The 19,084-nt window shown below is 43.0% G+C and overlaps 1 protein-coding gene across 2 annotated transcripts in view; it reads left to right on the plus strand.

Annotated features, from left to right (window-relative positions):
- The window catches only part of LOC146797644 (monocarboxylate transporter 2-like), a 133,675-nt gene extending 115,396 nt beyond the window's left edge, over positions 1 to 18,279 (plus strand). For both annotated transcript variants that reach the window (XM_085624772.1, XM_085624771.1), the window contains exon 5: positions 16,547 to 18,279. In XM_085624772.1, coding sequence (XP_085480898.1) covers positions 16,547 to 16,839 — 293 coding nt within the window. In that variant the 3' untranslated portion in view covers positions 16,840 to 18,279. The remainder of the gene's footprint in view (positions 1 to 16,546) is intronic.
- The last annotated feature ends 805 nt before the right edge of the window (positions 18,280 to 19,084 follow it).

The raw sequence follows: 19,084 nt of genomic DNA on the forward strand, positions 1-19,084 counted from the left end.
CGCCTCTGGGCGCCATAGGCGCCCAGAACCGGTTTCTCGCCACCTTTGGCGCGGCGTGGGTTATGGCGCCGGCCCCTGAGCCTCTCTCCCCCTTTGGGGGAGCCTGGCGGCCTCTGCAAGTCTCGTTTTCACTCAATGAGGAGGAGCAAGAAAGAAAGAGATGGAAGAGGGGGGAAAAAGAGAGGGGGGCTGCCAGCGGCATGAGAACTGGACACTGTCCTTGTCTTCTCTGGGCACGAAGGAAAAGACAAGAGTCCTTTTCCTTCTCTGCCCGTTCCGTCCGTCCCCGAAAGCCCAACTATCGGCCTTGGCTATTTCTGCCGTCCGGGAGGCATGTTTAAAATAAGAGAGCAGGGAACTGACTCTATGAAATTAAAGAAGTAGGGGCACGCCGTGCCTTGCCGATCCCACCCACTTCGACCACTGCTTGTGCACAATGAAGGTTGGACATTACAAGGAGCGGAGTGGCTTGGAAGCAAAGTGTATACAGCCGACGGTCCTGCGCAACAAAAATAAACAACCACAAAGAATTAGAATATTTTTTTTTTCCATAATTAAATAATGAAACTAAAAATGTCACATGCCCTGTCAGGGAAGCGTACTATTTAATATTTGATAGACCACATTTGGCAGAGGAAAAATGCTGCCACTCGCAGCAAATGTTGCGAGTGACTGAAGTGGTCTAACCCACTGTCCTCTGCTGAATGATGTAGCGCTTAGAGCAACCCTCCTGGTTTAAAATTCATTGCACGTTTTTATATTGATCATTTTTCATTTAAAAAAATATATAATTCATTGTTTTACTTTCACACACTAGCGAGATTGTAGGACACTTTCACCTATAACAGGAATTTATTTACCTGTGATGATCAGGCCTATCTTCATAATGTAAATCTTCGCTCGAACTTTGCAAATTAAGACACATCCCAAAACTTTGTTTTAAAAAGGCCTCAATGACGAATCCCATTACTTATCTCCACGAACCCTCACTTTGATGACTGTGAACCAACTCGTCATCAGTAGTCCATCGCGTCCCATTTACTGTTAATTTAAGCTTAGAGTCTAGGCTGTTCAAAGGTGAAGGGTATGGTCAGTAGGGAGTTCGGTGGGGCAGTGAGGCAGGGCGGGGAAATGTAAACACCGGAATATGGATGAACGGAGGTAAGTACACATTTAAATAAATAAAACGAATTTCGTTGCACGCTCTGCATCGCATGAACTCCCTCGACGGACCGCTACTGAAAGTGCTGTGCTACCCTCTTGGTCCGGTTTGCACTATAAGAACTGCAAATAAAAAAGTAAATAAATAATTGTGTATTCGCATATTTAATCAGATTAGGTGTTTGCATCACCATTGATGAATATTCATGAAAGGGGGCTATAATGGAACACAAGACATTTATGGCCCTTGTGCAAAATTAGTACTGGGCTTTTATCTGCACTGTGCAATAGTACATCATTTGTGAATGGTGCAAAACACAAGGTATTTTTTTTGTCTTGAACGTTATGTTGCTGACCAGAAACTGCAGTGGTAAACACAAATGCAGATTCAATAATCATATCTTGCCAATATCAGTACCACATTTTCTATTGAGGTAGCACAATTCTGATGGATAGAAGTCCCCACTGCTACATTACAATTACCAAACATTCACTAATTAATTTGTTCCATTTTATTCAGCCCCCTAATAGGGGGAGTGGAGATAGGTGGAGGGGAAGGAAAGGAATGCACAGATAGAGGAATGAGACAACTGGTCTAAAATGAATACTCCCACAAATAATTGCATTTCTATAGACTAATATTTTTTCATAAGATTTTAGCCTTCGGGAATTCTGACCCTTGCATCTTTTCACTGTAGGTAATATTAACAGGAGATTCAGCTCTATGATTCAGATCAGGGAGTGCCAAAATGTTCGACTGATAAAAAGTACAAATGTCTACATATTTATATAGTTTAAGTATGAAAGAAATAAAACTCTTTCTTGTTGGTGTTACCTATGTTAAACCAATGGACCGGCCTAAAACAGAGATTTCGTATATGCCAAGTGGACAGGGTTAGTCGGGCCCAGAAAATAGGACCAGGCACCGACAAAAAGTGGCCCCCATTAGGGAATGAGATAGCTAAAAAAAAGTAGCCCACATTTCCAAAAAGGGGCAGATTTGAACTTATAGAGACTTGCTGTATAGGTTTTTTGCAAGGCGTGGAAGACTGAATGCCTTTTTGCTTGCTGCAGACAATGTTTTTGGTAATATCAGCCAAATCAACAGTAGAACTGCGCTGATGTGAGACAGCAAGGTACCAAGGCGGCTGCACTACGTGAGCCGCACCTAGGGAGCCGAGCTGAGTGGCGAGCAGCCAAGAAAGAACCTAGAAGGGCAGGTTTGACTCAGTCTTGGGCCCCAATCCCTGGTGAGGCGTCGAAGGTGCTGAGATGCGCTAATTAAAGGAGCCAGGTGCGAGAGACCTCAGGAAGCTTCAGGAAACATGCTATGGAGAAAGCATCCGTTTGGGCATTTTGATGTGGGCTGGTCTCTCGGCCAGAGTGAGTCAGCACCTCACAGTCGCTCTGATTCTTGGTGAGTGGTTTGCTAGCGAGGAGCGAGAGCGTGAGGGGTGTGGGGGTGAGAGCTGGGGGAATGCTTCAGCTGTAGGTTGAGCCCAGAGCACTGCAGAGGCAGCCTAACTTAGGATCAGGTGCAGCTTGCTTTCTCTGGTGTGCCCCCACCTCCCCCCACGCCCCACGCTATCTGGCCAAGAAGTGAAGTAGGGGCGAAAGTGTGTCCAGGATAGAGACAAAGAAGATAAAGGGGTGTGTTTTGCCGGATCCCGCTGGATATTGCGACTGGTAGCCAACCCCAGAGCTTTACAACAACACTCCATGAAATCACCCTGCAAGTGCCGCAAGTGCCACAAGCACTGCCAGTGCTTGATAAGTGCAAGATAATAGTCCAATAGGTCACAGGCAACAGGCATGTTGAGCTACCTGGATCGGCTGTTATGAGATTAGTCAAATCCTGGACCAGTGTGCAAGCCAGCCAAAGGAAAATAAAGTTGGCGGCTGCCTTACTTGAGATGTTTCGAAGAAAAAACATGAAACGAAAACATTTTGGCTAAGACTGTTGCTGGGGTTGGTTCACTGTCAGAGGGCGAAGAACACAGTGAGAATGCCTGGGGTGAATCTACATGGCCCACAACCCACGCAGAACCTGAGATACCAGAGTGAGACCATACCAATCTTAACAATCTGAATATCACGAAAGGCAAAACCCCTGTTAGAACTGTACAACTCTAACCTCAGTATCCGTTTCAACACCAATGCCATCAATGGCATTTGGCAGGATTCCTTTGCATGGGCCCTTGGTGGCACAGCAGACAGCACAGCAGATAGGATCGGAGGTTACCATCTCAGATGTTAGCCCCGCAGTTGTTTCAGGATAAACAGACAAAAGATTAACACAAATTAATTTTAATTCAATTTTAAGCAAATTAATTTTAATTCAATTTTTAAGCCAATTTTCAGAGAGGAATCAGCACCTCCATGTACATTTGAATCCTGTGAGAGGGATAGCATTGAGCCATTGGGTCACTGGGAGCCCTCTCAGGTGAAGGAGGGTGTGATTATGTTAGGCAAAGTAAATGAAGTAGACCTGTCAAGTGTTTCATGTGCAGAGGTCTCAAAGAGTATGAAAGATACCATAAATTCTACAATGACTACAAACAACTTTTGGGGGGCTGTTACTAAACACAATGCAAGCCACCGTGGAAGCACTGAATGACGATGCCAATAAGATGGACATACAAGTAGACCAGTTATACACGCTTGCAGTCTATGTGTCAGGCATAGACATAAAGTTGGAGAATCTAAATGGCCTGATCAAAAGAGTTCAAGCGAGGAAAGATGTTGATTTTACAACATGTTCATTCAAGGAAGTGATTGATAAATGAGTGCATATACCTGTTCTCCTAGAGAAAATGGTTGCGGAAATAAGGAATGTATCAAACGCAACAAAACTCAGTAAAGAGCAACGTGTTGATATAAGAAAAGCACCTAGCATTTGGGAGGGACCTATACCTGAGACGGTGCAAAATCTTGCACCGATTACCCCAGCCAAATATGAGAAATTAAATAGGGTCCCCCTAGCCAACATAAATAAACAAGAGGATACCAAGCCCACTAAGGATATAAGAGACCAGGCAAGACCTAGTGGCTACCGAGATGACTCTATCCAATGATTTAGCACCTTTCCGTATGCTGACACGGGAAAGAACGTGTACAAGGAAAGGCAGAAACCGAAAATACCCCGCAAGAACCATCATTGGGCAAGCCACTTGTGAACCTGGCAACGAGGGTATTGTTTCTGGCTTTACGCCGACAGATGTTAAGCAAGTCGAAACCGAAGTTCATATCACTGACTCACTCAGATGTGACGCTAGCAAAGGGATAGAATGAAACCCTGGTCAATAAGGTGGTACACCAGATAACACTGCCCATGCCCAAGGGGACAACAATGTTGAGATTCCAACAGCAGACAGCATAGGTCCCCGTCCTGGCAATAGGTTGGTCTGCAGGCTGTGCTGAAGCCAACCAGAGCAGAGGCTAGTACAGCATATAACGCCAACATTCGCCAAAGGAGGCAACACTCAGGAAGAGATCATATGCTCCCCTGGAAAGATTACTGAGAATGTTAATGCTGCTGCAGAATACCTGGGTTTAAAGGCAAGCCTATTGTGAATCCATGAATATTGAGCTAGAAGAACCCATGACATTTTAAATCGAACAAATGTTCTAAGGTTAATTAAGGTTCTGCTGGGTCTAGCGGAAGTAGAATCACAGGCATTTTTCCCATTACATTTTTGGTGCCCTGACGCAACCAAGTACCAGAACCCACACTGGCCAACTTTAGTTTGCTACAGATCCAAGCTAAAGTCGTGGCTTGTAAGGAGCTATTAAAGAGTTGGGGGATACAAATAGTGCACTTCCAGGAGAGTTGTTACCCCCCTTGCTTCTAGTACCAAATTACCCTGCAAAGGAGAGTAGAATTTATACCTCAACCCTCCCGAGACAAAAAGTAGGTCGGATGCAACAGATACCATCAATCCTGAGAGGAGCAGTGGGTTGGTCATCATCCACCAGATGCTCCTCTCAGGATTGATGGTACCTGTTGCATCCGACCTACTTTTTGTCTCGGGAGGGTTGAGGTATAAATGCTAATATAAGCGAGGAAGAATGAATGAACTTCCTAAGAGCACAGTATAAGGGATGTATAGATGCCATGTCCACCCCAGGTCCAAGTCTGGGCTAATTTGATGTGGCATACAGCATGGCTTCAACCGATATGGCACTTATTTAAAACAACAGCAATGTTGACTTAGACATTCTAGAATATCCAACTGTGTATCTGGTAAAGGTTATTGAGAACTCATGCACTAATTGCACTCCTGGCCCCAATGGAATACGTCCAGTGCTTTTGAAACAAAATGTTACGATCTGGGCAGGTTTTTTGAGCTCGATGTTTAATCACATATTGCTTACTGGAAGTTTTCCGGAAGGTTGGAGAGGCTCTGTTATACACCCCATCTTTAAGGGTGGGGTTTCTTCATCCCAAAGTAACTATCAATTGATATCCTTCCTTAATGTGGATATCAAATATTTCTCAATGCTACTATTGCAAGATCCAATGGAGTGGGTGACGGAGGCAAGGAGGTTGCAAATGAACAAAACCGGCTTTAAAAAAACCCAAAGGACTATTTCTAACCTGATGACAGTGGGCCTCACAATGGAAAGGGTGAGTGATACCCGCACACCGCTTTTCATGTGTTTTGTGGACTTTAGAGCAGCCTTTGACTGCGTCACTCGAGATATGCTTTGGAAGAAGTTACAAATTTGGGGAATCCCTCAGAAGCTATTGAGAAAGATCCGACTACTATACACAAAAACCTGGGCAAAGAACATGGTAAGGGATGGGCATTGCCTGTCTAGAAAAGTTAACCCTTCCCTAGGGTTGAAGCAGGAATGTATATTAGCACCACTGTTGTTCAATCTGTTTATTTATAATCTTTCTCTGTATCTTGCTGAAGTGGTGTTGCATGCACCGAGTCTTGGCAGCCAACAGTTGTGTAATATTCTATATGCAGCTGATCTGCTCCTCTTACACAAAACTTGAGTAGGCCTGCAAAGACTGATTAATAGGCTCACTGAGTACTCGGGTATCAACCAGCTGGAAATCAATCTCAAAAAGACCAAGATAATATCTTTAAATCGACAAATATCTAAACAGCGGCTCAAAGGGGCCAAATTGAGGAAACTGTATCCTACACGTACCTAGGGTTCAAATTGGACTTAAGGAGCTTCTTTACTGCACAAAAAAGCAATTTTTGCAAAACCATTAGCGCTAGATTTTGCCTTCTCTAATTTAAGGAAAAGATGTGGAGGCACAATCTAAAGGCGTTGATAACAGTGCTAAAATCAAAATTGATTCCAACTATATCATATGGAAGTGAGATAATGCTTGGTGAAGATGCTGATCTTCTGGAAAAGCTTGTAATACAAACTTATAATCAAGTGTTTAAGCTACCAGTCTGCTTCTTCAGCCCAACTAAGACTGAATTCTCTTTGATAAAACAATCATTAGCTATTCAAGGAGCGTTTGTTAAATGTCATCAATGATTGTGAAGTGGCCATGAAGGTACACTGGCAGATCTGGCTTGGGTGGAAATAAACCTCAAAGGGGGAAAGGACACTTTGCTCAGTATCTACAGAGAAGCATAGAGCATTGTGGTATTTCAGATGTATGGCAACTGAACACAGGTGATTATACTTTTAAGAAAAGTTTGAATAAATGTATACAGCATAAAAGCCACCTGGAGGATAGAGCAACATTGGCAAAATGAGCACATGGGTGGGTAGTAATAAATTCTTGCAATATCAGCAAGAAACAACCCTAATTGAGGCAGGATTGTCATTGAACATTAAGAGGGAATTTATAAAAATGTGATTTGGTCGTCTTCCAACTCTTGATTGTATACCTAAGTGGCAGAAGAATACCCAACTGGAGGACACATCTTGTCGCTTGTGTCATCAGGCAAAAGAAATGTTCATGCAAATACTGTGTGCTTTGCTACTTAAAGATTTTTTAGCTCTAGATAAAAGAACCTGTCAGGTGGCTGCCATAGAGGCTGTAAACCCACAGAACTCTATGTTGAACATTGGACTGGTGGAATTATTGGCAATTTTCGATAATCAGATAGAAACACTGTAAATAGAGCTACATTCAATGGCTTAGACAAGGGTACACTTCAATGGGACTCTAGAAGGTTATCATTTAACGATGGGCTGCTAAGGGTGAAAACCGAGAATTATTGTCCCCTATCCCAGTGTTGTTGTGAAATGGTTACATGGAGGGGCTGCTAGTGAACGGGTATGAGGAACCCTGTCTCTTATCCCGTCTATTGTTGGGTGCTCATTATTAGTTAGCTTAATCAAAGCACAACAGAGTGTCCGTGGGAAAGGATTCATTATTAATGATTATTGGCACAGTATGCTCTGAATACTGACCTGTCCGCTGCTGCTGCCATTACGCTGCACCTAACCATCGGAATCAGAGGAGGGTGGGACTGCGAGGACCAGCTCCCTTAGCGCCTGGAGTTACATCGGCGCAGCTGGGTCCTCTTCCCTGGCCCTCCCCCTTGACCTGTGCAGCAACTCACGGCCCCCGCTTCGCGGGTGCCGCTCGGGGATTTAAACTCGTGGCTTCAGAAGAACTTTGTGTGCTTTGAATACTGACCTGTCCGCTGCTGCTGCCATTACGCTGCACCTAACCATCGGAATCAGAGGAGGGTGGGACTGCGAGGACCAGCTCCCTTAGCGCCTGGAGTTACATCGGCGCAGCTGGGTCCTCTTCCCTGGCCCCTCCCCCCTGTTGCACCTAATTGGATATATACCATCCACTCACGCCGCGCTAGCGGAACGAAGCCCGGCGCGAAGCCCGGGCCAAGGGCGGGCCCGTCTGAGCCCGTCCGTGACCGATCGAGGCCGGGCCGGGCCCACCCCCTAACGTCTGAGGAAGAAGATCTGAAAGGTGAGACCGTGCTTGCTGGGGTCCTTTGATTTGTATAACCAGTTGGCCTTGTCGTAGATTCTTGCTCAGCATACAATGAGCAAGCCTGGAAATAGAGAAGGCATGCCTTTGGGTTCAACAGGAGGAGCCTTGATGGGAACCCTTGATAACTTTCTCGTACGTGTCCAGTCAGTTCTGGCTAAGGACATAGAGCTAACAGAAAAAAGACTGTCTCTTGATGTTTTATGTGATAAGAGATCATCATTGGGAACCATCGCGAGCTCCAGATCTCCACCGTGTCACATGCATGCCATCCCGACATCTGTGGGGCTAACATCCCCCGCGATGGAAGTGTGTAACAGCGTAACCATAGTATCCACTCCCCCCCTACCTGAAACGTCGGGTGTCATGGCGGAAGGGTCAGTTGCAGATATTGCCATATCACAATCTAAGCCTTTAACACCTATTAAGACCCGTTCCGCAAGTAGCGCCAACGGGGGTGGTGCTAAACTGTATACAGGCCTAACTGGGAAAAACAAGCGCAGAGGCGGCCAACAGTCTATGGCAACTAAAAAGGTGAATCCTGGTCCTATGGCCAGCTCAGGATCAGATTCTGTTTTATGTCCTCAAACTATTATAAGAGAAGGAAGACAAAATTCCCCGTCATTTGAGGGGGGTACCCCCGTGAATCAGGGAGACAAAGCTTTTTGGAAAAAACTGGACACAATTTTAAAAAATGTATGTGCTCCTATTTACGAAAGACTAGGGTCTATTGAAAGCAGACTTGTGTGCATGGAACTGGCATGGTCTTCGGCGCGGCAACGGGTTGACGGAAGTGGCTTGGATAGCCAACTGGGATGTGTCAATGACCAAACTGGATGCAACAAATCCAATTGCACTAAGAACACCCAAGTTAAAGTCAATGTCGCTGCAAATACTGAAACACAAAGGCCAACAGAACAATGCGACACAGTGGAAGAAGTCAACCAGCAAAACGGAAAAATTAATCCAAAATCTAATTCAGCTGATGATGGAACAAATAGAACTTTATCCACCCTAACAAACAATGCTGAACAGTCCGTACAGGCACAATCTCTGGCCCAGTCCCCCTCAGATTTGATTGATATACATCTCCCCCTCGAGGCTGCCCCATATGTAGTTGTTCTGACCGGTGTCCCACCTTTGGCAAACGGCAGTAGGGAAACATATTGGGCCTTAAAAAACAAATGTATATTTTGGCTCAACACTAAACGGCCACTGCCGGATAATATGCGAGCCGAAATTCTATTCGCCAGGAGGGTAAACTGGGTGGGCAGCAAACCTAAGACAACTAAGGGTGACTGTGTCATTGTCAATTTTAGGGATACACACTGTGTTGATTATATTTGTGGATGGTCCCAGATCGTTGATATCTCATCCCCAGTTAGAACAGTGCCACTGTCTTATTTTTACGCTCCATCATCCCAACCTTTGTTAAGATCATTTGGAAGGAAAGATATGCGCATGGGTCAATCAATGGGGGACATTAGGTCCTTTAATCGATATGATGTGTTGTCTGGTCTGTCTGATTGTGATTGACAGAAGTGTAACAGTGGTTGCTCTAGTCTTGTAAAGGAGTGTGCGGCCCCTGAGATAGTCCATGGAAATAAAATGAGATGTTGAGAATGGTGGACCCTAGAGCTGACAGCGATATAAACATGATTGCTGCAACAAGTGATATTACTAGAGATGTAGAGCAAGTCCCATGCCTTGTGTCTGGACAGGACATACCAGCTGTAATGCCATCTGTTACGAATATAGGTCAATCTAAAGGAACCCTTGGTGCTGCAGGATGTACAACATTTTTATCCTGGAATGTGGCTGGTATAGGATCCAAATTAGTGTCACCTCTATGGACTGATTTCATTGATGACCATGACATCTGCCTCTTCCAGGAGACATGGTCGGTAGAGCCAGTGTTCAGGATAGGTTATCTGAACTTCTATGTCCCTGCAGTCAAAAGGCCAAAGGGCCGTCCAGTAGGAGGCTTGGTCATATGGATTAAACAATCACTAAAGTGCAAAATACATCCTTTCCAAAACCAGCATAACGATATCCTAGGCATAAGATTAAATTTTCCACCAAACTCGTGCATAGACATTTATAATGTGTATGCTAGAGGATTGCCGGGGGGTAAAAAGTCGGAGGTGGTAACTACACTTAACTTTCTTGTTGAATCAAGATCTACTAATATATTCCCACTAGTTGCAGGTGACTTCAATACGACCTTCGAACCGTTGGGTCACCATGACTTGCATTTATCGGAAGAGGAGGATATAAGATGGGGTATCCCGCACCTCGAGACTAAAATAGTAAGTAAATGGACTGAGGCTACCCTATACCTAAAGGGGTTCTGCCTGACCAACCAACTGAGGGCGGCAAATGGCAGGACTCCCTCTGACAGAACGAGGTGTAAAACCTTTGATAATGGTGTTAGGTCTAGCACAATAGACTATTCTTGGTCCATCTTGGGATGTGGCATGGTCTCGAGGATATGATGGTAAAACCTCGAATCGAAAGTGACCATAACCCACTAGTAGCCTACTTTAGATCAGGCATGGGAGAAAGTATGGTAAATGTAAGTGTTATGGAAGGTCTGCCTGTTCGGCTTACAAATGACGAACGTCACCTGAAGTGGGAAAAAGTTGTACAGCAACCCGATCTTGTCGACAAAATAAAAAGTAGTTTGGATGAGGTGTTGTCACTAATAGGGACGGATTGTAATATTAGCCAATCTGATATAACTGTAGAGAATAAATATACTACGTTTTTTGCCAAACTTAAAAACTATTTCTGCGAAAAAACTTTAGCAAAACGGTCCTACAAAAAAAACCAAGAGAATTGGTTTAATACTAACTGTCAGCAAGCACGGAAAGAACTAGGAACTGCGCTCAAATCTAAAGATTTGAACAAAATAAAGCAGGTACGGAGTAACTATAAGAGGGTACTATGGAACGCCAGAAAGGAGTGGGAGGAGAGTGAATGGCAAGACCTTAAGATCGCGTGTAGCGGAAAGAATCAAAAGAAGTTCTGGGACATTTTTAAGTGGAAAAGGGGGGGAAGTTATAGAAAGCCCACATAATTCTGTTCCCCAGGACGCTTGGATAAAGTTTTTTAAAAGCCAGTATGCTAAGGATACTGACGATAGTCAGTTTGTATATGAACCCATTTTTTATAGCGAATCACCTTTTAGTGTTAAAGAGGTTGACAGAGCTCTCGATACTGTAAACTTAGGCCGGGCACCAGGTATGGACCTAATCCCTGTAGACGTGTTTGTATATGATAGACAGAGATGGCGCCTTTATATTGCCTACCTGGCCAATGCCATTGCTCAGGGTATGGCAATACCACAATCTTGGAAAGGCGCTGAAATAGTCCCTATATATAAAAAAGGGGACAAGTCTTTGGCTAGCAACTACAGGCCCATTAGCTTAATAGACGCCATACAAAAAATTATTGGACGGCTGGTGTTGGGGAAAATCCAGTCCTGGATGGAGGATGCAAATATTCTGAGTCCTCTACAGGCTGGTTTTCGCCCCAAGACCAGTACTGTCGATCAGGTTTTTAGATTTCTAATGCTGTATTGGAGGACAGTGGTTTTAGATAAAGGTGTCTTGTACGCAGTATTTGTCGACCTGCGGGCGGCATTTGATTTGGTCCCGCGCGGCAAACTGTGGCAAGTACTCAAGGAGCTGGGGATGGCGCCGGAGTTGCTGGCACTTGTCGTCCGCTTACATGAGGACAATTTTGCTCGGGTACGTTGGGGTAAACCCGGAGAGGTTACCGAACCTTTCCCCGTTGGGAGGGGTGTGCGGCAGGGTTGTGTCTTGGCACCTACCCTGTTCTCACTCTTCGTCAACGGGGTGGCAGAGTTCCTCTCCAGGGTCCCCACGGATGCCCCAGCTTTGGCTGGGGCTCGTGTCCCGGTCCTCATGTTTGCGGATGACACTTTGTTGGTTTCGAAAACTCCGATTGGCCTCCAGCTGACCTTGCGGCGCTTCGAAGAGTTTTGTCTATCGCGTGGACTGGAAATCAATGTCGCAAAGACCAAGTTCATGGTGCTCAACGGTCCTAGACCCAATAAAATGTATAGACCATTCAAAGGTGCAATCCTTATGAATGGATTCCCACTAGAACAGGTCGATGCATTTACATATTTGGGAGTAACACTGCAGAAAAATATGCACTGGAATAACCATATAGAACTCTCGATACTAAAATACCAACAACAGTCTGGTATTCTAATGAAACGGTTTAAAGCCTCGCAGTCACAGCCATTTTTAGAGATATATACGATGAAGATCCGTAGTTCGGCTCTATACGGGTCTGAGCTGTGGGGGTATGGCAAAAACCCACAGCGTTTGAATACCATGGAAAAAGGAGTATATTCGGAAAGCTGTTGGTGTTCCCCAGAGCACCCCCTTTATACCCCTTTTTCGCGATCTTGGTTTAAAATCCTTGCAGGACGTAGCTTATCTGCGTCCTTTGCTATATTGGCGCAGGGTATGGACAACCGATGAGCTTAGCCATTATGCAATGGGCCTAAAGGAAATCATAGAAAAAGATTCCTCTCATAGGATCGAATGGTTGAAATCTCTAAAATCATTATTATATCGCATGGGACTGAGAGATCTTTGGGACGACCCCTCTAATGCAGACTTCTTCTTCAAAAGACTTTTTGAAAAATAGCTATTGGGAGATGATTGGCTTAGAATTATATATTAAGGGGTGCTCATCTACTTTAACTGGCAGATTTCTGGAATTCAAACCCGACACCAGACTGGAATTGTATTGGGGCCTAATAGAAGTTCCTTCTGATCGCAAATTATTTTTCCAGTTCAGGATAGGCTCACTTCCGGTGCGATCACTTACATCTCATTGGGTAGTGGGGTCAGAAAGCAGATGCCCAAAATGTTTAGACAAGCACGAATCTATGAGCCATTTTGTCCTCTTTTGCCCGCTCTATACCGTTCCACGTAAGAAATGGGTATTACCTGTTTGCCGATTGTTGGGAACTCGAAGATACGAGGTAGCCATGAGAATTTTGTCAACTGATCCAAGCCCGACAATCTCTATTGCAATGGCAAAATACATTAAGTGGGCGTGGGCCATTCGGTCTAAATTGATCAAATGCCAAAGTAATTTTTAGGTATTTTTTGCTATATTTTGCTATATTTATAGGCTGGTTCGTCAATGTACCATGCATACTGTCATTTTATCATATGCTTTTTTATATTGTAATTTTTAAATGTAAAAATGTGTTGAATTTTTGTGCATACTGTTTTTGTCACTTTTACAACTTAATTGTTGAATAAAGTATTGAATTGATTGATCGGCACAGTATTTGCAGATGTTTGCACAGTGCATGTTTGCACAATTTTCTTGTGCAGGCTGATATAAGATGGTTCATAATGGTAAACTAGTAATGCTTTTAAACTTTTTATGCCCTGTTGCACGGTATTTAGTTGATGCTCGTATAATGCACATTCGAACAATTTTCTTGTGCTTAGCCAGGTTGATATAGGATGGTCAATGACTTTAAACTGTTTATGCCCTTTGCACGATGTGGCCTTTGATGTTCGCACAATGCACTTTTGTATGATCTTTTTGCGCTTAGTTACAGGATATAGGATGGTCAGTATTTTGTTGCTGCTTGAACAATGCATTCTTAAATGATTTTCTTGTGCTTCGCCATGTTAATATATTATGGTGTATGATTTTAAATAGTTTATGTTCCCTATCACTGTATGTCCTTTGATGTTTGCACAGTGCCCTTTTAGTTTTTTCATGATTTATTTGTGTTTAGTTAGGCTGGCACAGGGTTTTTTTTTTATTTTAAATTGTTTTAGCTTTGTGATTAAGCTGAAGAGGTAAGGCAGATTTTGTTGTTTGTACTGTGTGTGTTTATGGTTTTTAGTAACTAATAAACCAATAATCATGAAACTGTAAAAACCAGTCCATCAGACTATAAAGCAGGCCCAAAAACAACAGCCAAAACACTGACCTGTCAGACTAGCCCTTAGCGCACTGCCTGATTGCCCTATAGGACAGTCGGACCGTGCAAGTGCAGTAACAAATCGAAATTTCAGTCATTGCTGAGACAGCAAACAAATAAATCGCAACAGAAAGCAGCAAACCATGTGCTTCATGAACAAGAATATCCACACTATCATCGCCTCAATATCAATGTCTATATGTTTTGTAAATTAGTTGATTCAGTCGTATTTAACAAATGTGTTAAACAAATAGTCATGTGCATGAGGCTTAGGAATCAAATGGCTCAGGTTCCCATGGGGGGGGATTTGAAGGGGGGGGGGGTGCGGGAATGGGTCTGTCAGCCTGTTCTTCAGCAGTTGGCAAACTCAATAAAAAAAAAATGACTCGCCATCGTGATGGTGTCGCATACACATGCCCCCGGATTCTTTGTCTGGAAATCCAAGGCACATTTTTTGTGTGTGTAGTGAACATGTGCGCTTTGCATGGTACTCGTATGTCATACACTTTAGCATTACTCCCCTACAAATCAAACAGAATGTTTAAGTTTTTCCAATTGAATAAAACTGTGAACAACGGGAACCAGTCGCTTGTAAATCCGGCCTATCAACTGCGTCTAACTCCAGTGTTCTGCTGCTGAGCTTGTGAACAAACGAGTGAGTGTTTTTAGGTCTCGCCTAGGCAGTGCTTGTGCTGTCTCTTCGAGACATGCTGTATTGAGGTAAGGACTTAAAGCTCTGCCCACTCTCCGCCCATATTTTTCATTCGCTTGTGTGATTGCCCTTTGCAAATGTTGGCTTCTGATTTGTTGATAAGCTTATTAATCCATCTTTGTACCTCCCTGTCTTCTGTTGTTACCTTCCATAAGGACTGGCCCTTTTACATGTGTCTTTACTCTGGAGCTTTCATTAGCAGTTCTGAGCACTATTTACTTAATTAATGTACACAGCATGCACTGGATGCCAGCTTCAGTAATGGCGGCTGCTTCTTCGCATTTGCATTTATTTTAAATAAGCTCCCTGCACTTAAATCTGCTTGGATGCTTCCTCCTTTGTTCCCCCTCCTTCACCCATCCACGCCCTGTGTGTGCCTTTGTTTTTTACCAGAGCGTCGCGCTATAAATGTTAAATATGTTCTGTTCCCTCCCTCCCCTGCTGCACTAATGCCGCAAGATGGGCACTGTTTTAATTGATAAAATCTGGTCTCATATTTACATACTTAAATGGCAGGCATGAGTCTCATTGCGGGCGGCTCCCGAAACTCATTTTTAAATTTTATTTACATGCTAAATAATGGCACCCGCGCATCTCGTTGCTCACTGCTCACCCAACTTGTTTTGAAAAACTTTTTTTATTTACACGCTGACACACAACAGTTGCTCTAGACAGCCCTGAAAGGTGAGTGCTCTATTATGAGCATAGCTTTACTTATTTACTACAAAGTAGATGTCTCTGGCTTGGGTATGCATATTAATGTGTTATGTCTTGCATGTTTTATACACTGAAGCCAGTTTAAGGCATACTGAAATCTTCACTTTCTGTCAAATTCCAGCTCTTTTGAAAAATCTTTCCTGGTGTTGCACTGCAGAGGATAATGTAACTGTGAAATATATTTCAATTCACATGGTTATAGTAACAAACCACACCGTTCCCGGGCTTTAAAAGCTGACAATTAAAACAAAGTGTCCTTTGGTACACAGAGCATTTCCCAACAGTACACCTTAGATCACCAGGGGGACGAAAACGTTTTCCAGTTGTTTCAAACTCAGGCCAACCTGTCTACGAGAACTCACATGTTGCGTACATGCATATCCTGTTTGTTTTTTGTTGTTTTCAGGCGCCCCATGCCTCATTTTCACATTAATAGAGGTCACACCCCTTTCATTAGACGAGTCGCTTCTAAAGAAAGGTCCACGGCCGGTATTAAAGTGAAACGGCTGCATGGGGCGCTTATACAAAAAAAAAACATTTGTTTGTCAACTTGACAAACAGATGCTTTTTTTGGTAAAAACGCCACATACCGCGCTTTCACTTTAATGGTGGCCGTGCCCCTTTCTTTAGACGCGGCTCGTCTAATGAAAGGGGTGCGGCCTCTATTAACTGAAAACGCGGCATGGGGTACTTGTAAACAAAAAATATCTATAATGCAATAGGTCTTGCATTTGCAAGCATTTAAGGTATTGTCACGTACAATGCCAATAGCTCAAACTCCCGTAAATGCGAGACCTATTGCATTGCAATTGCTTGTTAGAAAGAGCCACTATGATAGCCCAGTGGCTTCAAAAAATGCCTTTTACACACAAGAACGAAACTTGATAAATTACCATTGCATATCTATGTATTTGAGTAAAAATAATCTTTTCTCATGACTCTTGTAGTCATAACAGTGCACAGATTGTTTTGTTCTTACCCAGTCTTGCATTTTGAAACTAAATTTTGCTTATTGAATTTACAGGGGCCCTTGTGGATAAATTTGGCGATTACAAGTACATGTACTATAAATGTGGAGCTGCCATGATGCTTGCTGGGATATTTCTTTGTATCATGAATTACTACAACTATCGTATGATTGAAAAGGAAGAAGTCAGTTCTTTGAAAGACCACGAAATATGCATGAAGAATGGCAAAGACATGACGCCTGTGGAATATGGAACACACAAGGTTAAAGACGATTTGCAAAACTGCAGTGAAGTGACATGTGCCGGTTCTGAATTAGAGAGCTTGAAAAAGGAAGCCAATGGTACATGAGAATGTCACTTGTTTGTGTAAGACTCAAGGTAACAATCGAAATGAACCATCATGAACCGTTTCACAAAACCATTTTGATTGGACAGAATGTGAACTTGCAGTGGGGTATTGATTTACAAATGCCCCACAATGGAGGAATATTATACGTTTCTAAATCCTGCTCCACAGCTGGAATGCTTTGAAAAGTTTGGCACCAGGCACTAACCACCAACTTAGGAGCTTCTGTGTATTCGATTACTTGTTTCTTACTCATTTCCACCCTATCATCAGTTGTAGATTTACAATTGTCCAGAACAGGATTATAACAGGATTATATCCCTTTGCAAAACTAGACTAGCAGCAGAACGCCCCTAAAGTTGTTGAGGGTATGGGGAAGGGGCTTCTCCACAGTTAAAAATATTTTCCTCACGGATACAAAAAAGTGAGGAAAAAATGCAACTGCAAAAACCTAGTAGCATTTTCCTGTGTAAATTGTATAGACTGCAATTACGAAAAGACATTTGCATGCACGTACTTAGACATTTTGAAAACTTTTCCAGGAGAACTGGAAATCTAATTGTTTCATGTTTCTGTGAGTGCTTCTGGAAAAGTTTGTGCATCGATGCTCTCTGTAATACGCACCCATGCAAAGGTGTAAAACGGGGGCTTTACAAATCACTTTGTAAATCCGGTACCTGTTTTCTAATTTATCATGTTCGACATTAGAATTGCTTTTAGGTTATTCTGGATGCTTGCATAGTTACCAAAACACACTACAATTGATTTCTTTTATGCAATAAAACATACCAATTGAATTGTTGCTACTTCTGTCTTATCTTCCTCCTCTTTTTCTGGTGTTAGTAAAACAGAGCTTTCAGAGCAAGTGATCGCCCATCTTTTAGGATAGTCTTAGATATTCTCCTAAAAGACAGATTAATTTAGAGATGAATGCATCTTCATTATAGCAAAGTGGGACCTATAAAAGGTAAGTGGTCTACTTTCTTCTAGGGCTTTAAGGTAGAATGTGCTCTGTTTGCTTCTTTATATGTGTAGTTGGACATGCAACCTCATATTTCTGAGATAATCCCTTGATTGTAGTAAGCTGTTGATTCAACTTTTTTGCCTTGAGCTATGATCTTAATTAGATTTTTTGTGTGCCTGTTGTAACTATGGACGAGATGTAGCATGCCATTTTGCAGTCACAAACTATGATTTGCAAAATCACAGGATTTGTGATGACAAAATGTCTTTTTCAAATGTGCCAAACTCAGAATAGTTTTTTTATATTTTTTTAATTTTATTAGTTAGCGTACTATTAACATCTTTAATAGTTTCTACAAAAATACATACATAAAAACATTGTTCATCCAGGGAATTGCAAAGAAAGTAATCCACCCACAGATCTTCCATTATGTCAGATCACTGTTGAAAAATAAAAACTTTCTGTGATGTCCAATCAAATATTCTTGTGTTGTTATTTCCTGGCCACTTAAAAATCCACCTTCACAAACACAGCCCACCAACTCATTGAGGATGATACGAGTGATTCTAATGGGGAATTGTGTGGCCCCATGAGGTCATCAACACAAGGGCCACCAGCGAACCAGCCCGGACACTGAATGGAGACCCAGGCGTGCCCCGAAAAACAACCATTCACACCATCCCTGCCCACCATCCCTGCCCCCACCATCCTATTTGGCTCAGAGTGGTAGAGAACTCCAGGTATTCTATCTAGCCCTGGTGCTTTTTCAGGTTGCAGTGTACTAATTCCAGTCACTGTCTCTTCCACGGTATAACTGACTAGATCCCCAACTTCTTTCTCAAAAGAACAATCCAGCTCATCCTTGATGTTATCATTGTCGGGCTTCCAGTCATCCTCAGTGTATAATTTCTGGAAATGATCTTTCCAGGCATGAGGATAAATGAAGAAATCCTCCTCCTTGACCAAATTGGTTGTCCCTTTAGAGAGTAGATGCCCGAATAACTGACTGTCCTTCAATCTAGATGCTTCTATTAGGGTACGCCAGTTCTCTTCCTCCAAGTTTCCCAATGCCTAAGCCTGCAACTTGCTATAGGCTTTTCTTCTCTCTGCAATATATCCATTAATTCCTTTTTTTTTCACGGCATAGATTAACTCTGTTGTAGCTTGTTGACAGGTCTCATTGTACCAGGGTGCATCATTCTGCCTCTTTATATTAATGTGGCGCTGTCTGCAGAAGTGGCGTTTTATGCTAGTTAATAAAATAGAAAAAAGTGTTGTAATTCC

Source organism: Triturus cristatus, chromosome 9 (assembly GCF_964204655.1).
Source record: "Triturus cristatus chromosome 9, aTriCri1.1, whole genome shotgun sequence".
Lineage (NCBI taxonomy): Eukaryota > Metazoa > Chordata > Amphibia > Caudata > Salamandridae > Triturus > Triturus cristatus.